The sequence below is a fragment of the Nerophis ophidion genome, linkage group LG02 (genome assembly GCF_033978795.1).
Source record: "Nerophis ophidion isolate RoL-2023_Sa linkage group LG02, RoL_Noph_v1.0, whole genome shotgun sequence".
Lineage (NCBI taxonomy): Eukaryota > Metazoa > Chordata > Actinopteri > Syngnathiformes > Syngnathidae > Nerophis > Nerophis ophidion.
In genome coordinates this window covers 16,034,100-16,060,478 of record NC_084612.1, presented here as the reverse complement: position 1 = coordinate 16,060,478, position 26,379 = coordinate 16,034,100, and the positions used below count along the sequence as shown (strand labels likewise).

Genomic DNA, 26,379 nt, shown 5'->3' with positions numbered 1-26,379 from the left:
GAAGAGAAAGTCAAACACAAATACAAATAGACAGAGTAGATAAAGAGAGGGTAAAATAAAACACATTTTTGGGTGTAGCATTAGATGATAAAATAAACTGGAAATCTCATGTAAAAAATATACAACATAAAGTAGCAAGAAACACATCAATAGTTAAGTGAATTATATCTATATAGCGCTTTTTCTCAAGTGACTCAAAGTGCTTTACATAGTGAAACCCAATATTTAAGTTACATTTAAACCAGTGTGGGTGGCACTGGGAGCAGGTGCCCAAGGACACAACGGCAGTGACTAGGATGGCGGAAGCGGAAATCGAACCTGCAACCCTCAAGTTGCTGGCACGGCCACTCTACCAACCGAGCTAATGAATAAAGCAAAACATGTTCTAGACCAAAAATCACTTCATATTCTCTACTGCTTGCTAGTGTTACCATACCTGAGTTATTGTGCAGAAATGTGGGGAAACAACGACAAATGTGCGCTTCATTCACTAACTGTGTTACAAAAAAAAAATCCATTAAAATAATACATAATGTTGTAGATAGAGAACATACAAACCCTTTATTTATTGAATCAAAAATATTGAAATTCAGCAATTCGGTGCATTTACAAAGTGCTAAAATTATGTATAAAGCAAGTTATAACCTGCTACCAAAGAATCTACAACAATTATTCTCAACAGAATAATTGTTGTATAGCTCGGTTGGTAGAGCGGCCGTGCCAGCAATTTGAGGGTTGCAGGTTCGATCCCTGGTAGGCCAAAAATCACTTCATATTCTCTACTGCTTGCTAGTGTTATCATATCTGAGTTATTGTGCAGAAATATGGGGAAACAACGACAAATGTGCGCTTTATTCACTAACTGTGTTACAAAAAAAAAAAAAATTAAAATAATACATAATGTTGGATATAAAGAACATACAAACCCTTTATTTATTGAATCAAAAATATTGAAATTCAGCAATTGGGTGCATTTCCAAAGTGCTAAAATTATGTATAAAGCAAGTTATAACCTGCTACCCAAGAATCTACAACAATTATTCTCAACAGAAGAGGAGAAATATAACCTTAGAGGAAAATCTGATTAAAAACATTTGTATGCCCGTACAAAACCTAAAACCTTTAGCATATCTGTATGTGGAACTAAATTATGGAATGGATTAACCAAAGAAATCTAGCAAAGCACCAAAATGGTTCAGTTTTAGAGACTGTTCAAACTACAAGTGTTCACAAAGTACACAGAACAAGAATTAGGATGAACATCTTAAACCCTTTTTTTTTTTTTGAGATAATGATTATTTATGTATTTATATTTGTTTACTTACTGTGGTATATTATTTATTTATTATTTATTCACTGTTTTGTTAAAGAGAACAAGGAAATGGGATACAATTGGTATGGTATGAAAAGGTGTAGGATTAAATAAACTCAGTTTCTTCCGACTCCTTTTCGGACGTGCTGAAATGAAACAACAGGAAATATGTGATGAATTGCTTTGTATGCATTTTCGAAATAAACTGAAAGTGAACTGAACTGAACTAATTACATATATGATGTTGGACATGGCTGCAGTTTTTACAGTTTTCTTGCAGCCATTACAGGTTATTCTGGCCTAATTTTCATCCAGAATTAAGACTGAAATGTGAGTTTGCAATCTCCAGCAGCTGATCCTCTTGTTGCACAGACACGCATGATTCGCCAGGTTTATTCGCGAATGGGTCGCGGATCCATTCTTTGGTATTTCATGGGTCTTTTGTGGCTGGAAAGTAGCGCTCTAACTCTTGTAACAGCACAGACAGGTGGTCCGTGAGAGTGCTGGCCCAGGTGATCATCCAAAATCCCTGCTTATGTTTGAAACATGTCAAATATGCCCCTGTCAACTGGCCGCTCCATGATTCCAGTTTGGCTTTGAATGCTATCTTAAGTGCCAACTTGATCACAGTTATTAGTTGTCCCTGCAGTGACAAATGAAGTCAGTTGGGTAGATTGACTATGTCGCAAAGGTAAGCTAATTTGGTGAGCCATTCTCTGTCACTAAAACGAGCCCTCAGCGGTGACTTTTTTTTTTCTGAGAGAAATTTATGCAGCTGCACTCATAACTCAAAACACTATGGGCAGTGATCTTCCCCTTGATAGCCATTTTACTTCGGTGCGTAAACTAAGATGTTCGTGCTCGGCATCCATCTCCTCACATTGCTGCTGAAACAGGTGGAAGTTGAGCGCATTAGCGCTGGTAAGTTGAATAAATGTACTGTCATTCAGTACGCTGTGAAGATCACCTGACATTTTTCGTGAATGACAAGTGTGTGGTCTCACATTCAGCTGCAACCTCCTTAATGTGGGTTGTTAGAATAGACCAGGGGTCACCAAACTTTTTGAAACCAAGAGCTACTTCTTGGGTACTGATTAATGGGAAGGGCTACCAGTTTGATACACACTTAAATAAATTGCCAGAAATAGCCAAGTTGCTCAATTTACCTTTAACTCTATGATATTATTAATCATTAATTATAATTATCTTTGTGGAAACGCTGATCATCTTAATGATTTGTCACAATAAATATATATAGAAACAGATAAATATATATTTAAAAAAAAGGGTATTTCTGTCTGTCATTCCGTCGTACATTTTTTTTCCTTCTACGGAGGGTTTTTTGTAGAGAATAAATGATGAAAACTGTTTAAAAGAGGAGAAAAAATGGAAAAAATTAAAATGTAATTTTGAAACATAGTTTATCTTCAATTTTGACTCTTTAAAATTCTAAATTTAACCGAAAAAAATGAAGAGAAAAACAAGCTAATTTGAATCTTTTAGGAAAAATTTTGAAAAATAAGTTATGGAACATCATTAATAATTTTTCCTGATTAAGAATGATCTTACAAATTTTGATAGCATGTTTTAAATAGTTTAAAATCCAATCTGCACTTTGTTAGAATATATAACAAATTGGACCAAGCTATATTTCTAACAAAGACAAATCATTATTTCTTCCAGACTTTCCAGAACAAACATTTTAAAAGACATTAAAAAGACTTTAAATTTGATTTTACAGATTTTCTAGATTTGCCAGAATATTTTTTTTTAATTTTAATCATAATAAGTATTTCACAAATATTCTTCGTCGAAAAAACAGAAGCTAAAATGAAGAATTAAATAAAAAATGTATGTATTATTCTTTACAATAAAAAAAAAACATATTTATTTGAACATTGATTTGAATTGTCAGGAAAGAAGAGGAAGGAATTTAAAAGGTAAAAAGGTCCTAAAATCATTTTTAAGGTTGTATTTTTTCTTTAAAATTGTCTTTCTGAAAGTTATAAGAAGCAAAGTAAAAAAATAAATGAATTTATTTTAACAAGTCTTTAAAATATTTTATTGGATTTTCAAATTCTATTTGAGTTTTGTCTCTCTTAGAATTAAAAATGTCAAGCAAAGCGAGACCAGCTTGCTTGTAAATGAATACAATTTAAAAAATAGAGGCAGCTCACTGGTAAGTGCTGCTATTTGAGCTATTTTTAGAACAGGCCAGCGGGCTACTCATCTGGTCCTTACGGGCTATCTTGTATCCGCGTTGGTGACCCCTGGAATAGACAGTCTCGTCCGATCATAGATGCAACTCCATCCGTGCATATTGTCATGGACATCCACATCACAAAGATATCGCACATAAAAAGGTAGTATTGCCTTGTTGTTAATATCAGTAGATTTCTCAACCTGCATGGCGTACCACAGTGACTTTTGAATCCTCTTCAACAATTGCGCCTAAATGTCTTTGATTGTATCCTCAATGTGCATGGTGACGGTCTTCTACTTTTTACAGCAGCCTCTTCTAAAAGTTTGCGACAAATATCTTTGGCGGCTGACATGATTAAGTTCTTCTCCAACCGTGAAAGGTTTCTTCGCCCTAACAATACGGGTAGCTACTAAGTATTACGCAGTCAGATTAGTGTCTCTCAGTAATTGCTTCTGTCCTTCGTGTTCACATTCGATTTCATTCCATGTGCCACAGCAGTTTTGAAGGCTTCAATTGCCTTGTTGTATAGTTTAAAGGCCTACTGAAATGAGATTTTCTTATTTAAACGGGGATAGCAGGTCCATTCTATGTGTCATACTTGATCATTTCGCGATTCCGCAATATTTTTGCTGAAAGGATTTAGTAGAGAACATCCACGATAAAGTTCGCAACTTTCGGTGCTAAGACAAAAGCCCCGCCTCTACCGGAAGTCGCAGACGATGACGTCACATGTTGATGGCTCCTCACATATTCACATTGTTTTTAATGGGAGCCTCCAACTAAAAGTGCTATTCGGACCGAGAAAATGACAATTTCCCCATTAATTTGAGTGAGGATGAAATATTTGTGTTTGAGGATATTGATAGCGACGGACTAGAGAAAAAAACAAACAAAAACGCGATTGCATTGGGACGGATTCCGACGTTTTTAGACACATTTACTAGGTTAATTCTGGGAAATCCCTTATCTTTCTATTGTGTTGCTAGTTTTTCAGTAAGTTTAACAGTACCTGATAGTCGGAAGGGTGTCTCCACGGGTGTCTTGACGCACAGTGTCTCAGGGGAGTCGACAGCAGCTTTATGGACGGCACAAGCTCAGCTTTTCTCCGGTAAAAACTGACTTTTTAACCACAATTTTCTCACCGAAACCTGCTGGTTGACATTCCGTCTTGATTCATGTTCGCTTGACTGCGCTCCCATCCATAGGAAAGTTTCAACTCCTGGAATTTTAAACAAGGATTCACCGTGTGTTTGTGTGGCTAAAGGCTAAAGCTTCCCAACTCCATCTTTCTACTGTGAATTCTCCAATATTAATTGAACAAATTGCAAAAGATTCAGCAACACAGATGTCCAATAAACTGTGTATTTATGCCGTTAAAGCAGACGACATTTAGCTGTGTGTGTGCGCAGCGCTCATACTTCCTAAAAACCTGTGACGAAACTCCCGGGAAATATAAAATTGTAATTTAGTAAACTAAAAAGGCCGTATTGGCATGTGTTGCAATGTTAATATTTCATCATTGATATATAAACTATCAGACTGCGTGGTGGGTAGTAGTGGGTTTCAGTAGCCCTTTAACCCCGCATACTATGCAGAGCGTCTTGGCGCGAAACAGTCACCTGAAACTACACAACCATATGTTTAATAGACTCCTGGTAATGTATTTTAAAATCAGCTTTCTTATTCTTGGCACATGAGTTGGCCTTTTTCCCTTTGCTGAAGAGTTGGCAAGTATTTTTTTTTTTACTCCTTTTCGCAAGCTCTATTTGGCTTGAGCAGCAGTGTCCAAAAGTATGTCTCGTGCGCCGATTGAGGCCCGCCGAAATCTTCAATTTGGCCCGCAAAACATCAGGAGTTAATAATTTAGGACCCTCGGCCACAGGGAGACTGGACTCGTCATTTTTAAGGACTACTATAGATGTTGCTGTTTTGTCACCATCAAGTGTATGGTGCAAGTAATTCAGGCCAATAACTTTTAGATATGTTCTGGATGGAGTAACATTTACTTATATGACCCATTGCAAACAACCTTCCCTAGTCTGCGGGAAAAAAAAATCCAATCAACAAAATAATAACAGACATGGCGACACAAAACACACATTTCTCACTGAATTCTGTTGATATTGTAAAAAAAAAATGCCAATGCACCACAAAACATTAAAATTACACCCATTTCCGGAATATATATATATTTACCTCTCTCTCTCTATATATATATATATATTATATATATATATATATATATATATATATATATATATATATATATATATATATATATATATATAAGATAGATAGATGGATAGATAGGTAGGTATATAGGCTATATATATGCTATATATATGTATATATATATACATACATATATATATATACATATATATATACATACATATGTATATATATATATATATATATATATATATATATATATACATATATATATATATATATATATATATATATATATATATATATATACATACATATATATATATATATATATATATATATATATATATATATATATATATATATATATATATATATATATATACATACATATATATATATATACATACATACATATATATATATATATACATACATATATATATATATATATATATACATACATATAAATAGTTGGAAACCCCTGGGCTAGAGTATCTGATGCATGATATGTGATCGTCAACGACAGACCATAGCTATATAAAAAAACTTGATTTTTTTGTCAATGGACTTCTATGGCTTTCAATGAAGTTCTATTTCTGTGTATTTCTATTGCCATTCCAAAAGTAAATAAATTATTTCACGTTTTTGTGCTGCCCGGTAACATATGTGTCACAGACCAGCATCGGTTCACGGACCAGTGGTTGGGGAGCCCTGTTTTAATGGAATGAATTTTACATGGCTTTGCAGCTAACTACAGTAGGGAAGGGATTCATACTGCCCCATTCCTGTGTGGATGTTGCTTGAGATGAAGAGTGGGGTTTAATCATTTTGCAATGCAGTCTGCTTAGAATTGAGAAAAGCACCACTCTACATAGTAACCGACGCTGTGGTCAATATTGGAATTGCCTCCAAAAATTGGAGTATAAATATTTAGGGTATTGGCACTAACCGTTTTTGGACTAGATCTGACCAATCTAAGTCTATGAGCATGAACTGATGAAGCCTACTCGAATGAGCGGCGAAACGTCTTTCAAGACAAACAAAACCGTCCAGTTGCGAACGATTGAACGCCCTGAGATGAATGAAAATCTTCATCGGTACATTTTAAAATATTCAACACTGTATGAACATCTGGCAGCTAAAGAGGATAGTCTACCCCAGGGGTGCTCACACTTTTTCTGCAGGCGAGCTACTTTTCAATTGACCAAGTCGAGGAGATCTACCTCATTCATATTTATAATTTATATTTATTTATTTATGAAAGAGAATTTTTTGTTAACAAGTTAATGGTGTTTAATGATAATACAAGCATGTTAACACATATAGATTCCTTTCTTTCATGAAGACAAGATTATAAGTTGGTGTATTTGATTCTGATGACTTGCATTGATTGGAATCAGACAGTGGTACTGATAACGTCCACATTTTCAAATGGAGGACAAAATAAGGCCTCCTTTCTGTCCAATAACACATGAAAGTGGTTGGATTTAGCATCTCATTTGTCCAACTAGCATCCTCGTTTTTAAACACTTTTTTATGAAATTACCATATGTGTGTGTGGCCCTTTAATGTGTGTCAGCAGGTGAGTGACGTCAGTGAGAGTGTGGGCGAGAGGGCAGAGGAGAAATACATTGGCATCAAACTCTGTAGCTTGCTAGCTAGTGCACGCTAGCTTTTTGAGACTCTTATTTTGTTAGCACAGGCAGGATGCTCGCAAGGTGTATAACATAGTCAGGAAATGTCATGGATGCAAAGGATTCTGGGTATTTGTTGTGTTGTGTTTATGTTGTGTTACTGTGAGGATTTTTTCCCGTAATGTGTTTGTCATTCTTCTTTTGTGTGGGTTCACAATGTGGCACATATTAGTAGGAGTGTTAAAGTTGTTTATATCACAACCGTCAGTGTACTCTGTGTCACCCAGTATGCCTTGCAATCTCATACATGTGCCGATAGAAGCAGCAAAATGCATGTGTCCGGCCGGCATGCATATAGCATTCCGAGAATGGCGGGCGCGATGAAGTTCAAGAGGACATTAAGAGCAATATCATCACGGCACGCCCTTAATATTGCAGTCCAAGTGAAAATTGGAGAACGTTGACTCCGGGTGATGTCCGGGAGAGGCTTTGAATTCCGGAATCTCACCGCAACAATCTGGGGGGTCGGTGATTGCGCATCTGAGCTGCATCAGAGTTGCCAAGGAGCCATATGCGGCTCCGGAACCGCGGGTTGCCGACCCCTGTTGTAAACGTACCAACATGTACCGGGTGATGGCGTTTAAAGTGATGTATGATTGTCTCACGACTGCTATCCAGGGTTTTTATTGTCTTAATAAGTCATGTTGCAAAAGACAACAATTTTTTCCCTTTTTTTCATGACGACAATTGTGACAGTTAATGATCATGCCGCACGTTCCTGCCGTATTTTAAAACTTTTTAAGGAAAAATAACAAAATAAACATAAGCACATAGTCTTGTTTTCTGCCATGTAAATAAGCTATTCAGAGTCCAGCAAGACCCACAATGCAATGTGTTTCCACATCACACTTTCAGGCTTTATAAGTTGATTACGGACCTTTTCACATGAACACTATCATTCAAATGTAGTGTTAAACATTTACACTAAAACACCAATATAGACTTATTTACTATGAGCATTTCACACCTGGGAAAGATCCCTTCACTAGGGAATCACACTTCAACGGTTGAAGCATTTTAAAACAGGCTTCCTTGCAGTTAGTAAGTTGTTTGTGTTCTTTATACCTCGCTATAGAATGTCGTAGGCAGGCACATCTGCTCAGAAAGAAAACAAATAATGGCACTAACAACTGTGGCTGTAGGCGTTGTGTAGTTTTCTATTAACTCCACACAAAGGCAATAGCTGGAATATCACAAGAGGACAGCACCCAGCAGCTTTTTATACGTCAAGATAATTTATATTCAATACATTAGCTCGGGGGTGTCAAACGTACGGGCCGAGGGCCGGATCAGGCCCACGAACAGGTTTTATCCGGCCCGCGGGATGAATTTGCAAAGTATATCGGCCATCAGGCACATGAACAATAACAAGATCTGATAGCTGAGTTACAGCTCATTGTATTACCTATTCTGTTTTATGTGTGTTATGTTGCACGATTGCACCAAGAAAAAATGCTAGTTTGTGAAACCGTTCTCAAACAATGGCAAGAAAAAACTATTCTGATTCTGATTCTTATAAAAGTTAACCTGGAATTGTTGAATGAAAGAAACAGCCGTTCTAAATGTGTCTACTGGATGTCGCTATAGCAATTCTTTGTATCTTTGTAGATGATGCTACGTATGTACAAAATAAACCTCAAGATGTTAGTATATCAGTCGAGGAAAATTATCAAACTACATAAATAACACACTTTAATTTAATTTTTTTTTTTTTTTTTTTTTTATGTTGATGGATTGAAAATTAACACCAGTGAGTTGACTGATGAACATTATCACATAATTTATCCAGAAAATATAAATGACAAATAAAGATGGAATACTATCAAATCGCAACATGTAAGTCTAAAAAAAACAACACTATGATTTCGACAATTTCAGAATGTGCCTGTTCTATTTTTAAACAAAGAAAACAATTTGAAGTTGTCTTTATTTTAAAGTTATCGTGCTGTGATTTTACCAGTCCAACCCACTTGGGGGTAGATTTTTATCCATGTGAGTTTGACACCCATGCATAAGCTATTGCTGTACATCAGCACATCGTTTTTTGCAATTTTATTGCATTTTTTTTTAATCCACCCATTTTCTACCGCTTGTCCCTTTCGGGGTCACGGAGGGTGCTGGAGCCTATCTCAGCTGCATTCGGGCGGAAGGCGGGTGACACCCTGGACTAGTCCACGCAGAAAGATCCAATCTTTACCAACTACTAGAACAAAGGCTTACAGTGTTGTGGCATTTAGTCCGTGGAATAACCTGCCAAAGAGCCTCAGGACTGTAAAAACGTTTTCTGTTTTGTTTTGTTTGTTTCAAGACACACCTTCGAAATGAGGCGGTTTTTTGATCATGTTAAACTCTTATTTTTATTTGGTTCTCTTATTTTCCATTTTATTGCTATTTTTACTACTATTATTCCCTTAATTTTACGTTTTACTCATGACTTAAAGTTTTCATTTTGACATTTAATTTTATTTATTTTAACAATATTTTAGATGGAGTTAATTTTAGTTATTTATAGGGGGTGTAACGGTACACAAAAATGTCGGTTCGGTACGTACCTCGGTTTAGAGGTCATGGTTCGGTTCATTTTCGGTACAGTAAGAAAACAACAAAATATACATTTTTTGGTTATTTATTTACCAAATTTGTAAACAATGGCTTTAGCTAAATATTACTCAAATCTCATCCACCGTAATAAAAACGATCCTAAATTTTTGTTTAGTACGGTAGCATCGCTAACCCAACAAGGGATTCCTTCCAGTAGCTCAACCCACTCAGCTGATGACTTTATGCAATTCTTTAGTAAGAAAATTGAAGTCATTAGAAAGGAGATTAAAGACAATGCGTCCCAGCTACAACGGGGTTCTATTAACACTGATACGATTGTATATACGGCGGATACTGCCCTCCAAAATAGTTTCTCTCGTTTTGAGGAAATAACATTAGAGGAATTGTTACAACGTGTAAATGGAATAAAACAGACAACATGTTTACTTGACCCTCTTCCTGGGAAATTGATCAAGGAGCTTTTTGTATTATTAGGTCCATCAGTGCTAAATATTATAAACTTATCACTCTCCTCGGGCACTGTTCCCCTAGCATTCAAAAAAGCGGTTATTCATCCTCTTCTTAAAAGACCTAACCTCGATCCTGACCTCATGGTAAACTACCGACCGGTGTCTCACCTTCCCTTTATTTCAAAAATCCTTGAAAAAATTGTTGCGGAGCAGTTAAATGAACACTTAGCGTCTAACAATCTATGTGAAACCTTTCAATCCGGTTTCAGGGCAAATCACTCCACGGAGACAGCCCTCGCAAAAATGACTAATGATCTATTGCTAACGATGGATTCTGATGCGTCATCCATGTTGCTGCTCCTCGATCTTAGCGCTGCTTTCGATACCGTCGATCATAATATTTTATTAGAACGTATCAAAACACGAATTGGTATGTCAGACTTAGCCCTGTCTTGGTTTAACTCTTATCTTACTGATAGGATGCAGTGTGTCTCCCATAACAATGTGACCTCGGATTACGTTAAGGTAACGTGTGGAGTTCCCCAGGGTTCGGTCCTTGGCCCTGCACTCTTCAGCATCTACATGCTGCCGCTAGGTGACATCATACGCAAATACGGTATTAGCTTTCACTGTTATGCTGATGACACCCAACTCTACATGCCCCTAAAGCTGACCAACACGCCGGATTGTAGTCAGCTGGAGGCGTGTCTTAATGAAATTAAACAATGGATGTCCGCTAACTTTTTGCAACTCAACGCCAAAAAAACGGAAATGCTGATTATCGGTCCTGCTAGACACCGAACTCTATTTAATAATACAACTCTAACATTTGACAACCAAACAATTAAACAAGGCGACACGGTAAAGAATCTGGGTATTATCTTCGACCCAACTCTCTCCTTTGAGGCACACATTAAAAGCGTTACTAAAACGGCCTTCTTTCATCTCCGTAACATCGCTAAAATTCGCTCCATTCTGTCCACTAAAGACGCTGAGATCATTATCCATGCGTTTGTTACGTCTCGCCTCGACTACTGTAACGTATTATTTTCGGGTCTCCCCATGTCTAGCATTAAAAGATTACAGTTGGTACAAAATGCGGCTGCTAGACTTTTGACAAGAACAAGAAAGTTTGATCACATTACGCCTGTACTGGCTCACCTGCACTGGCTTCCTGTGCACTTAAGATGTGACTTTAAGGTTTTACTACTTACGTATAAAATACTACACGGTCTAGCTCCATCTTATCTTGCCGATTGTATTGTACCATATGTCCCGGCAAGAAATCTGCGTTCAAAGGACACCGGCTTATTAGTGATTCCCAAAGCCCAAAAAAAGTCTGCGGGCTATAGAGCATTTTCCGTTCGGGCTCCAGTACTCTGGAATGCCCTCCCGGTAACAGTTCGCGATGCCACCTCAGTAGAAGCATTTAAGTCTCACCTTAAAACTCATTTGTATACTCTAGCCTTTAAATAGACTCCCTTTTTAGACCAGTTGATCTGCCGTTTCTTTTCTTTTTCTTCTATGTCCCTCTGTGTATCGGCTGGGGACATCTCTGCGCTGCTGGTCCGCTACCCTTGGGATGGTTTCCTGCTGGCTCCGCTGTGAACGGGACTCTCGCTGCTGTGTTTGGACTGGACTCTCGCGACTGTGTTGTATCCATTGTGGATTGAACTTTCACAGTATCATGTTAGACCTGCTCGACATCCATTGCTTTCCTCCTCTCTAAGGTTCTCATAGTCATCATTGTCACCGACGTCCCACTGGGTCATTATTGTCACCAATGTCCCACTGGGTGTGAGTTTTCCTTGCCCTTATGTGGGCCTACCGAGGATGTCGTGGTGGTTTGTGCAGCCCTTTGAGACACTAGTGATTTAGGGCTATATAAGTAAACATTGATTGATTGATTGATTGATATCCTTTTAACATTGGGAACACTATAATAATTCTGCCCACGTGAATCCACATTAAACTGCCTCAAGTTGTTGCTTTGATTAAATAAAATGACAAAACCTTTCTTCTACATATAAAAAGTGCAACATTGTTTCAAGTCAACTCCATCCATTTTCTACCGCTTATTCCCTTTCGGGGTCGCGGGGGGCACTGGCGCCTATCTCAGCTACAATCGGGCGGAAGGCGGGGTACACCCTGGACAAGTCGCCACTCATCGCAGGGCCAACACAGATAGACAGACAACATTCACACTCACATTCACACACTAGGGCCAATTTAGTGTTGCCAATCAACCTATCCCCAGGTGCATGTGTAACTCATCATGCTTAATTTATCACAGCATTTGGGAAGCCTTTAGTTGACTTTTATTATGTAAATGTTTTATTTGTATCAACATGTAATAGCAGGGACCCTGCCATTCATAACTAGGCTGCTACATTACTAATGATTAATATAACTATAGCTGAAAAAATAGTACAACAGCAATAGGAGACTATTCATACCTGAACACCATGGAGTTCAATGAAATAACAGACAGACAGGGCTTTGCTGCCCCTAACACACACGCACACACACACGCACACGCGCACATACACACAAACACAGCAAAATGGGCTAACAATACGCTAAAAGCTATTAATTTTATTTTTTTTCCATCTTTTTATTGTTTTTTTTGTGTGTAAAGCACTTTGTGTTGCCATTTGCCTGTTTACAGAATGGGCTGTATCAGGGGTCGTGAACCTTTTTGGCTGAGAGAGCCATTAAAGCCAAATATTTTAAAATATATTTCCGTGAGAGCCATATCATATTTTTTAACATTGAATACAACTAAATGCGTGCATTTTTTAAGTAAAACCAAAATTTTTAGAGTATAATAAGTCTCTAATTATTTTTAATAACAATGTTATTTTTTGAACAGGTGCGGTTGAAACGGATGGATGGATTAAAATTCATGAGAATGTTTTATATTTTGAACGTTATTTTTAACATTGTGATTACCAGCGGAATTATTCATTGCTTATCGTTTTTAAGCAATGTCAGCTAAGATTTATCTGAGAGCCAGATGCAGTCATCAAAAGAGCCACATCTGGCTCTAGAGCTATAGGTTCCCTAGCCCTGGGCTATATTAATAAAGTCTGACTGATTGACTTATTAATTGGAAATGTGCCCTTTATACAATACTACTAGTATGTCGGCACCAAGTTTCTAGCAAATGAATGAAGTGTAACATTTAAAAATATCCGTGTATGACTAACAACATTGCATTTGCGCCAAAACATTGTGGTATTTTTAATGTCAATTCAACTTAAGCAAGCAAGTAATTTACCGTGATTATTCAACATTTAGAAGAGTGATTAATCTTTTTTTATATATATATTTTCAAATGAATCGCTAGACAGCACTAATTCAACTTGATACATCTTTGGCTTTAATGGACTAGCTCTTATTCACATAAATACATATCCATAATTCATGGCCTCGCTCCTCATCTCTTCTAATATGAACTCTTCTATCAGAGGAGATTGCCTGGCCCATCAGTAATGCGGCGATTACTTAGGACATATTGATTCAGGTGTGCATATACCAGCCAAGCTTTTTAAAGTTGAATGTGTACAGCATGATGTTTATTGTTCTCCTTAATTATCCCTACAATAATAAAAAGCATGTATACCAATAGATAATCATCTTTCATTTTCCACTGCAGGCATTTTTCCTGCTTGTCCGCCAAGTACATGTGTCCTGGTGTGCCGGCAGTGATGAGCAACCTGCTCGCTAATATCAACGCCTACTTCGCCCACACGACCACCACCACCACTACCACTGCCTCCGCTTCGGACCGATTCGCTGCTTCTAATTTTGGGGTAAGTGTACGCATTATTGATTTTTTTTTATGTATAACATTTTACACTACTACCTCAACTTACTGGCATAATTGCTTCTTTGACAGACCTCTTGACTCAAAACACCAGTATCTCAAATCAACGTCTCACAATGAAATTCATTTAAATTGGTGCTTGTCCTCCCTAGATCAGCACAATTTTAACGTGTGTCATGTTTTTTCCAACGAAAAACAAACATTTAGGTAGGAAATTATTGCATTGCATTGTAGCGACTAACTTTTCAAGGTACATGCTGTACAGTATTATTACATTACTTTATAGAACTATCGTAAAGTTAAAGTCCCAACAATAGTCACACACACACTAGGTGTGCGGAAATGACCCTCTGCATTTGACCCATCTTCATGTTCACCCCCTGGGAGGTGAGGGGAGTAATGAGCAGCAGCGGTGGCTGCGCTCTAGAATAATTTGGTGATTTAACCCTCAATTGCAACCCAAAAAGTGGACTTTTACAGTATTTCCTTAGAGGTGGGGATAGGTTGATTGGTAACACTAAATTGGCCCTAGTGTGTGAATGTGAGTGTGAATGTTGTCTGTCTATCTGTGTTGGCCCTTTGATAAGGTGGCGACTTGTCCAGGGTGTACGCCGCCTTCCGCCCGAATGCAGCGGAGATAGGCTCCAGCACCGCCCGCGACCCCAAACGGGACAAGCGGTAGAACATGGATGGGATGGATGGATGTCTCTTAGTCAAACACACCATCAGCAGCGTTTTTACATTTTCATGGATAAATGGTCACCGATTAGATATTATTTTAACACATTTGTGTTACTGACTCATTCTGTTTCAGTATGGTGCAGACCAGCTGTGATACGCTCGAATTGTTGGCAACAATCCCGTTCATGATTTTGATGATTTATTTTTTTAAATTCAATTAATTTCATCCACTTCATCTTTCCAGCACTGTCCTTTCACACTAACGTTCTTCTTTCCCATGGTTGGAAAAACAAACCTGTGTCAATCTTTAGCTCGAGCGACTAAGATCGGATGTGTTGTCGTGTTTAATGCCACATATGTTACACCAACTAATGGCAGTGACGCTTGTAATTTTCGCTTACAACTTAAAGCATAACAATCAGCCGAGAGACAGCTCTTGTATCAAAACACTCTTAAGTGTGGCCACTCTCAAGTTGAGGTGAGACTGTATTATTTAATAGTAACTAATTCCGCAATCAAGTGATGGAGACTTTATAGCTGAATGTTCTGAACTCCTGTTTCCATGCCAGTGTCATAATAAGTCTTGAGCAGTTTTCCTATCCAAAGGCAAAACCCAGTTACTAAATTTTGGTCAAAACTGAGCTGATAATAATTTTGGAGTTCCTAGGTGATATGCTTTACATTAGTGTATGCGATATTGTAATTTGTTCCGTAAGTAAGCTGTTACGCGCATGGCAGGACCTAGCAACTACCACATAACCGCGTAGATACAACAGAAAAACCTAGCATCTCAAGGGACCAATCGAGCTCCTTTGTCAGTCGCCTTATTGTCTTAAATGAGACATTTGCACGAATGGGGGCTGACGGTCAACCTGATTATGTGATATTATGGCACGAGGGGATATTTGGAAAATTGGCCCAGGACGTTGCAAGCACCTTCATTAAATGTATTGTTCTTGATTCTTACCCTTGCATACTCTTTTGGGCAGATAACTGTGGAGGTCAAAATAAAAACTGGATGCTGTACACGGCTCTTGCCCAATGTGCAAACGCAGAATGGGGCCCACCCGAGATCGTGATAAAATATCTGGAGAAAGGGCACACGTTCATGAGAGCAGATTCAAACCATGGCTCAATCGGCAAGAAAATGAAAGCTCAAGAAAACATCTATACGTTTGATGACTTTGTAGATCTTTGTAAGACAGCATCAAGAAAGATTGGTTTTCCTTTGTTTTCTCAAAATCAGCTAGAAGTGAGTTACTAGGTTTTGCCTTTGGACGGGAGAGTTGTGCCACATAATGTAGTTCCTTCTTTTTTTTTAAGTGTTTCTGTATTGAAAAACTGGCCAATGAGACTTTGATCTTGCCATAAAGTGAAATGATGAAATAATTCTCCCACACAATAAGTACATTTCCATTCAAAACAACCGTTTTGATCCAAACGCTGCTGTTATCGTGACTAAAATGTGTATGATTTCTGTTCCCCACAGAGGGAGAAATTTGTGAAATTACTGGACCAGCTGCACAACTCGCTTCGGATCGACCTGTCCAAGTATCGGGTAAGTGTTAATTATTTGCACCGAGCGTGTTGGAGACATTACACTCCGACTGTTAAATATTTATGCTCATAGCAGCTATGAAAGGTGTTCTGCGACCCATCAGGAAGGTGCTATTTATAACAATGTGACTCAGTGTGTAATGACACAGAACAAAGGTCACCTTACAATGCCTCACATTCAGTACCCTTTTTTATTATGTCTTCTTGAGGGGCAATACTACTGGATTGGAACTTGGACATAGTTGCTTCAACTTGTATGGCTTGTTATCATATATATAAAAGGAAAACACACAGGCATTTGAGTAGCAATCAACAACACATCAATGGCCATGATTTTGGGCTGCATGAGTGCTGCCAGCATTGCACAAATATGTGGTTCATTGACACAAACAGGAATCCCAGATATACTGTGACATTCTGAAGCACAGGATAATCTACTCCACACACACACACACATATATATATATATATATATATATATATATATATATATATATATATATATATATATATATATATATATATATATATATATATATATATATATATATATATATATATATATATTAGGGGTGGGCAAGTTAATGCGTTAATTACGAGTTAACTCATCAATCTATTAACACCGACAATTATTTTAACGCGTATTTGCGTATGTTGTTTACATGCTTTTATTTTGTTAACGCCTTTTCTTAACAAGATGGCGACGCCCGGACGGGCTACGGCGTCGAGGGGCTCTTGGTAAAGATGGAACATTTGGCAAAAATACCGGACAATTCTGCAAATTCCATGGTTGGCTTACAGCGTGGTCACTCCGGGATCACTTACGACCGCCAGACAATTCTGAATGTGGATAGATCGGGCCGTTTTGGACTGAATGACGCGTGCTTGCTAGACCGGCTAGCTAGCATGGGAATACTTTGCCGGCTACATCCAGCGGCCTGTGAAGCAGCGGAGTATATGTGTTGTCTGTTTATTTATGAAGAATGCAGACGAGGAGTGTTTGCTGAGTTCTTAACGTTTGCTTTCAGAGCGTGCATATCACAACATACAAGATGCCGTCATGGCGACACACAACAACCTTTACCGGGCTACCGCGCATGCTAGTCACTCCTGTTGCATGCTGGGTAGGGTAGTTCTTTAATTCCCTGACTCATAACATCACAGTATAGTACCATGTATATGATGCGTTCAGTTTATCAAAGCACCAAGCAACTAATCGGAAAATTCCCATCATATCAATTCCTAGATATGGTCGTAATTATTTTAAGTGCACTACGCATAATAAACACAACATTATTAATATTTCTACTACGGATACTTTGATCAAAAATTCCCTAAAACAGCCCACTCACTACCTATAATATAGGTTTTTTTAAACATAAGATCCCTGATAAAAAAAAAAGTTTCTGCTGTTACCTCAGAAATTGCCTGTTCGGATGTTATGATTGTGGCTCAGAGATTTGTATGTAGATTATATTTATTTTCCATAACAAACAGGATAACTTAAATACTCTGGCAGTGGCAATAAGCTTGTATTTACATTTTTTGAGTTGATTTTCATAAAATATGCTATTTAACTGCAACTGAGTAACACGTACTGATTCAAATTGTGTTTGCACAACAAATGTTTTGGCGCTTTTGTTCATGTAGGAGAATATTCCAATAAAGGTGCACTACACACTACTTTTGAATTCATTATTGGGCTTTGTGTATACAATGCAGTTAATCACGATTAATCGGAGAAATGGTGCGATTAACTTCGATTAAATTTTTTAATAGTTGCCCACCCCTAATATATATATATATATATATATATATATATATATATATATATATATATATATATATATATATATATATATATATATACACACACACACACACACACACACATTTTATATATATATATTTGTCCAGGGTGTACCCTGCCTTCCGCCCGATTGTAGCTGAGATAGGCGCCAGCGCCCCCCGCGACTCCGAAAGGGAATAAGCGGTAGAAAATGGATGGATGGGATATATATATATATATATATATATATATATATATATATATGTATATATACACACATACATATCTACACATTTATATACAAACCCCGTTTCCATAAGAGTTGGGAAATTGTGTTGGATGTAAATATAAACGGAATACAATGATTTGCAAATCATTATTCAACCCATATTCAGTTGAATATGCTACAAAAACAACATATTTGATGTTCAAACTGATAAACTTTTTCTTTTTTGCAAATATTCATTAACTTTAGAATTTGAGGCCAGCAACACATGACAAATACGTTGGGAAAGGTGGCAATAAATACTGATAAAGTTGAGGAATGCTCATCAAATACTTATTTGGAACATCCCACAGGTGTGCATGCTAATTGGGAACAGGTGGGTGCCATGATTGGGTATAAAAACAGCTTCCCAAAAAAATGCTCAGTGTTTCACAAGAAAGGATGGGGTGAGGTACACCCCTTTGTCCACAACTGCGTGAGCAAACTGTCAAACAGTTTAAGAACAACGTTTCTCAAAGTGCGATTGCAAGACATTTAGGGATTTCAACATATACGGTTCATAATATCATAAAGATTTTCAGAGAATCTGGAGAAATCACTCCACGTAAGCGGCATGGCAGGAAACCAACATTGAATGACCGTGACTTTCGATCCCTCAGACCGCACTGTATGAAAAACTGACATCAATCTCTAAAGGATATCACCACATGGGCTCATCCATCCATCCATCCATCCATTTTCTACCGCTTATTCCCTTTTGGGGTGGCGGGGGGCGCTGGCAATCGGGCGGAACGCGGGGTACACCATGGACAAGTCGCCACCTCATCGCAGGGCCAACACAGATAGACAGAAAACATTCACACTCACATTCACACACTAGGGCCAATTTAGTGTTGCCAATCAACCTATCCCCAGGTGCATGTCTTGCTCAGGAACACTTCAGAAAACCACTGTCACTAAATACAGTTCGCCGCTACATCTGTAAGTGCAAGTTAAAGCTCTACTATGCAAAGTGAAAGCCATTTATCAACAACATCCAGAAACGCCGCCGGCTTCTCCGGCCCCGAGATCGTATAAAATGGACTGATGCAAAGTGGAAAATTGTTCTGTGTTCTGACGAGTCCACATTTCAGATTGTTTTTGGAAATATTCGACATCGTGTAATCCGGACCAAAGAGGAAGCAAACCATCCGGACTGTTATCGACGCAAAGTTCAAAAGCCAGCATCTGTGATGGTATGGGGGTGTATTAGTGCCCAAGGCATGGGTTACTTACACGTCTGTGAAGGCACCATTAATGCTGAAATGTACATACAGGTTTTGGAACAACATATGTTGCCATGCAAGCACCGTCTTTTTCATGGACGCCCCCGGTTATTTCAGCAAGACAATGCCAAGCCACATTCAGCATGTGTTCCAACAGCATGGCTTCGTAAAAAAAAGAGTGCGGGTACTTTCCTGGCCCGCCTGCAGTCCAGACCTGTCTCCCATCAAAAATGTGTGGCGCATTATGAAGCATAAAATACAACAGCGGAGACCCCGGACTGTTGAACGACTGAAGCTCTACATAAAACCAGAATGGGAAAGAATTCCACTTACAAAGCTTCAACAATTAGTTTCCTCAGTTCCCAAATGTTTATTAAGTTTGTTAAAAGAAAAGGTAATGTAACACAGTGGTGAACATGCCCTTTCCCAACTACTTTGGCACGTGTTGCAGCCATGAAATTCTAAGTTAATTATTAGCAAAAAAAAATTAAAAAAAGTTTATGAGTTTGAACATCAAATATCTTGTCTTTGTAGTGCATTCAATTGAATATGGGTTGAAAAGGATTTGCAAATCATTGTATTCCGTTTATATTTACATCCAACACAATTTCCCAACTCATATGGTAACGGGGTTTGTACAGATATATCTGCATTTACACATATATACATACATATACACATATACACACATATATATATATATATATATATTTATATATATATATACACACACACACACCTATACATATATATATATATATATATATATATATATATATATATATATATATATATATATATATATATATATGTATGCCTCCAAAGATAAACATATAAAAAATAAATTTCTTTTATTTAAATTTATATATATATATATATATATATATATATATATATATATATATATATATATATGTATGCCTCCAAAGATAAACATATAAAAAATAAATTTCTTTTATTTAAATTTATATATATATATATATATATATATATATATATATATATATATATATATATATATATAAGAATTTAAATAAAAGTAATTTATTTTTTATATGTTCATCTTTTGTGAACTTGGTCTATTCCCTTGGAAAACGAGGAACTAGGCCACAAGGTAGTTGTTCAACAAGCCCACAATGATCAAGTGCCTTGCTGAGGAAGGTGACGATGATGGAATGGTCGAGGATGTTACCTCCACACTGAACCCATATAAGCACATGTGGGACATCCTCACACAAGAGGTGATGTCCTCATGGTAGAAGTCGAAAAGAATTCCAGTAACAACTTGTGCAGCTGTGGTGAATAGCATGCCCGAAAGGATTAACGTAGTGCGAGATAACAATGGTGGTCACACTTCAGGCCTGACCTACTAAAATCCATATAACAAGTGCTAAACAGCGTGTGCAAACTTTAAAATTGCAAGTACCGTACTATAAGTAGGCGTGTTGCCTTTGTTTAACTAATACCAGGTGTAAAATGTAAAATAGTTCCGACCGACTTATTTAAAGTTGTGTGTGCGTGTACTACTGACATTATGTGCCCATGGAAACACTAATTTCCCTCCACATTCATGTTATTATTCCCTCCAACCTGTGTGCGATGTTGTTGAACACGCAACAAACATATATAGCCTGACCATTTTTTCAGCAAATATCGATTGTCAATCTTTAGACAGCAGAATTTATTTCATGCATGTTGACGGCGTGCTCTGCAGGAACGCAGTGGACCATCACAACACCACAGCGCATTTGTGCATCTGTAATGATCCAAAAACATTAAACTACATAATTCAATAAAAAAATTTTCGTATAGAAGATGTATTATATCGATATATTTCCAATAAGCTGCCCCTTTTTTTTCGCTGCAGCTGTTACATATACTGTAATATTGTACATGGTAATTGGGATTTGTTCTATAATTTATATATTATATAATAATATAATATATATCAGTATATCTTATATACTGTATATATAATGTGTAAATATTACATATATGTTATATTTTATATTGCTACTACAGTACATTTTTGGTCTACTTTATACCTTTTGTTTTCGTCCTCTTGTTATGCCCTTGTGTGCATTATCCTTTCCATCCTTATTATTTCCATCCTTTTTAACTAAGCTACAAAAAAAAAAGAGACAGACACCATATTGCATCATTTTAATTAATTTTGAATCAGCCCCATAAGTCATCCGGCACCTATGAAATCATATAACATTTGAGTGTATCGTCTATTCAGCAATTATTTGACTGAAGAGACGATACACTTATCGTTCGATATAACGCGGCCTAATATGAGGCGATGATGTATAAAACGCAATCATGCCATGGACCCCAAATTTTTACCAGTTTACATGGCGGTATGGTGACTGGTAGAATGGGGTGTAGGACCAGTTAACGGGCTAATTCTGTTGTGCGTCATAACAGCTAAGATTAGGGCTGCTACAAAGGGGGCTAGCTAGCTCATTATGACTATCGCTAGCAAGCGTGTCCACGGTATGTAATGCTACTAAGTTACTCTGCTTTAACTGGCGGACATGTTCCTCTAAGACAGGGGTCTCAAACTCAATTTACCTGGGGGCCACTGGATGCAGAACCTGGGTAAGGCTTGTCCGCAAGAAAATATTTCTTAAAAAAATCCAACATGCACTTTTTAATAAATTCACCTTCTTTAAATGGCTTTCTTGCCCTAACAACATACTTGCCAACTCTCGCAATCTTTCCGGGTAACACCCAAATATCAGTACCCCTCCCGATAATCTCCTGGGGCAATCATCCTCCCTGTTTTCACCCGGGAAACAATATTAAGGGTGTGCCGTGATGGCACTGCCTTTATTGTCCTCTGCAACCTGTCATCTCATCCGCTTTTTCACCATATAAACAGTGTGACGGCCCAGTCACATTTTGAATGAGGTTTCTGCAGACCCACGGTGGTGACTGCAAAACATACTTGATCAACAGCCATACAGGTCACACTGAGGGTGGCCGTATAAACAACTTTATCACTGTTACAAATATGCGCCACACTATGAACCCACACCAAACAAGATTGACAAACACATTTTGGGAGAACATCCGCACCGTAACACAACATAAACACAACAGAACAAATACCCAGAATCATAACTCTTCCGGGCTACAATAGGGGGCGGGGTTGGGGTGTGGGGGTGTGGGGGTGTATATTGTAGCCCGGAAGAAATAGGGCTCCATGGGATTCTGGGTATTTGTTCTGTTGTGTTTATGTTGTGTTACGGTGCGGATGTTCTCCCAAAATGTGTTTGTCATTCTTGTTTGGTGTGGGTTCACAGTGTGGCGCATATTTGTAACAGTTTTAAAGTTGTTTATAAGGCCACCCTCAGTGTGACCTGTGTGGCTGTTAATCAACTATGTCTTGCAGTAGCTTACTGCGTCTAGAGAAGCCAAATACAACATGTGGCTGGGCTGGCACACTGTTTGCACAGGGTGTAGAGGACGCTAAGGCAGTGCCTCCACGATGCCCCCTTAATATTGTTGTTAGGGTGATATTTTCGAGAGAATGAATACCCCTGGCGGGGTACTGAAAATTGGGAGTCACCCGGAAAACCATGTGAATACAAGTATGACAATGTAAAGCGCCATTCATATAAAGCTCGCGGGCCGCACCGACATAAAATTTTCATATTAAGGTGCGGGTTGCAACTGGCCCGTGGGCCGCGTGTTTGAGATCACTGCTCTAAGAGGAACAACCTCTCCATGGGAAAGAAAAGGCTTCAACCAGGGCTAGCTTAACTCCGATAGCTTAGCAGCTAGCTAGCTTAAAGTGAGGCAGTGAAAAAAAGAGAACAAGTTTGCTGCAATTGTTTCATGCATATTTGTACGTGCTATGGTAAGGTAATGACGCTGGCGTCTATAGTATGAGCTAGCATGCTAACATGTTTACGAGTGGCTGTGTTAGTATTATTAACTTACGATGGCATTCTGTTTGTATTGTTCCAGTTGCACAAACCGCTCGGTAAACTCACCAAGACTTCACTGTGGAGATATAAAGTCTGTTTAGCGGATTGGAAAGCTAGCTTCCGCAGCTAGTGGGTCCATGACGATGGCTTCTGTTTTGTTTGATCAGCCATTTTACAGGCACCGTTTGGAAACAATGAAGGTATGCAAATAAACATGTACTGTATATTTCCGTGTCAGTAACTAATTTGAAAATGTATATATCAGCGGCTTAGTTCAGTGCGGCTAATTTATGTGTTTTTTTTCTGAAATTTCATGGGTGCAACTTACTTTGTGCTCTATAGTCTGGAAAACACGGTAGTATACAACCTTTACACCAGGCCTGGGCAATTATTTTGACTCGGGGGCCATATTTTGAGAAAAAAAATGTGTCTGGGGGCTGGTATATCTATTTTTATGAACACTAATACAAAACCTCACAATAATGTCTGATTAAATGCTAAAAACGTATGACAGACCACTTTAAAAAAACAATGGAATTTTATTTTTTTCTATTAAGGATAAAACATTGAATATTGAAAAAATATGAACATCACACCCTCTTTCGATCGACACATTTTATAATCAAGTGGAACGCAACAAAAATGCAACAATCAATGAAATATGAATGCGACGGGTACAAAATAAACCCACCTACAATCTGATATACAGTGGGGCAAAAAAGTATTTAGTCAGCCACCGATTGTGCAAGTTCTCCCACTTAAAATGATGACAGAGGTTTGTAATTTTCATCATAGGTACACTTCAACTGTAAGAGACAGAATGTGAAAAAAAATCCAGGAATTCACATTTTAGGAATTTTAAATAATTTATTTGTAAATTATGGTGGAAAATAAGTATTTTGTCAACCCTTCAAAGCTCTCACTGATGGAAGGAGGTTTTGGCTCAAAATCTCACGATACATGGCCCCATTCATTCTTTCCTTAACACGGATTAATCTTCCTGTCCCCTTAGCAGAAAAACAGCCCCAAAGCATGATGTTTCCACCCCCATGCTTCACAGTAGGTTTGGTGTTCTTGGGATGCAACTCAGCATTCTTTTTCCTCCAAACACGACAAGTTGAGTTTATACCAAAAAGTTCTATTTTGGTTTCATCTGACCACATGACATTCTCCCAATCCTCTGCTGTATCATCCATGTATCCATTTTTGTACGAACTCAACTCGTCGTGTTTGGAGGAAGAAGAATACTGAGTTGCATCCCAAGAACACCATACCTACTGTGAAGCATGGGGGTGGAAACATCATGCTTTGGGGCTGTTTGTGAATTCCTGGATTTTTTTTTCACATTCTGTCTCTCACAGTTGAAGTGTACCTATGATGAAAATTACAGACCTCTGTCATCATTTTAAGTAGGAGAACTTGCACAATCGGTGGCTGACTAAATACGTTTTTGCCCCACTGTATCTGATACATCACCTAGCTTTAGAACTTTGTTGTGAAAATCTTCTTCCACCCACACTGCTTGGTGCCTCGTCTGAGCTGCTGTAACTAATTAGATTACCATAGTAACTGGTATATCATCCATAAACACAGATTCCAACCATTGAAATACTTTGTATAGTTCAAGACTTACGGTCGTTAGAAAACATCACGGTACATCATACTGGCAGCTCAACTTTCCATCTTAAAGATCTAAAAAAAATATTTAGGAATGTCCGACGGGCCAGGTTGAAAAACTCAACGGGCCGCATGTGGCCCCCGGACCTTAATTTGCCCAGGTCTGCTCTACACTGACTAATGTACCTACATTGCCTTCCTATCTGTAAAAAAGGCTACTCTAAATAACAAGTGGCAATCTCCTGACATGCCATCCAACATCATGTTTGTTTAAGCGATGGAGGTCGATTCTTCATGGTCAGTAGTTTGGTGACGTTCCAACATTTGCTCTCGCGGCACAGATGTTCTACTGTACGTGGAGGATTTTCTGGTTGACCTGGTCGACACACACCGCGTTGTTTGATGATGAGCGCAGGCAGGCGGGGCGTTGTGCCGCTCTTTAATGTTTTTTTTTTGTTTTTTTTAAAGCGTCGAGGTGTTTTATGTACTTCCGCGGTCCGTTCTTCTTTGATCTATTTGTGCAGTAAACTACAATAATGTACAGTATGGTGATGGCACCACAGTTAGGACTTGGCCCAGCCACCAGTAGAGGTTTCTTGGCTGCAACATTGTTCAATACTATGCAGAAATTCTCCTTTAAACTTTCAGGGATTATTTGTCTGTGTCAGAGGAGAAACTATCAATTTTTGAGCGATATCTCAACCTGGATGGCTGCGGTGGCGGAGGAAAAAGGTCAAATTGAAGGCACGGTCCTTGTCACCTTTTTGCTGGAAGTAAGGTTCAACAAATCTTCCCCAAAACTTTTTTTTAAATTTTTCATGTCAGAGCAAGAACCCTGTCTTTTTTTCAGCTAAGGTCAATATCATGAATATCATGGTCACCTCCCCCGGAAACAATATTTGGCAGCTTTATTTTGTCTATGTCCATGGAAGCAGTCTATTAGTGTTTTAAGTAGTCAGTTAGTGTTTTAATTGGCATTCACTACAAGGTGGCCTCTGTAGCTCACTCATCTCTAGTTTTGTCAAAAGTCGATACTAACACGTAAAAAAAAAACCCGATACCTGCTTTTCATGCATAAGCAC

General features: G+C 38.0%; 1 protein-coding gene across 3 annotated transcripts in view; it reads left to right on the top strand.

Moving 5' to 3' along the window:
- Positions 1-26,379, top strand: part of LOC133537142 (protein unc-13 homolog C) — a 400,509-nt gene that overhangs the window by 183,089 nt on the left and 191,041 nt on the right. For all 3 annotated transcript variants that reach the window (XM_061878045.1, XM_061878036.1, XM_061878053.1), the window contains exons 13-14: positions 14,054-14,210; positions 16,395-16,463. In XM_061878045.1, the coding sequence (XP_061734029.1) occupies positions 14,054-14,210; positions 16,395-16,463 (226 nt within the window). The remainder of the gene's footprint in view (positions 1-14,053; positions 14,211-16,394; positions 16,464-26,379) is intronic.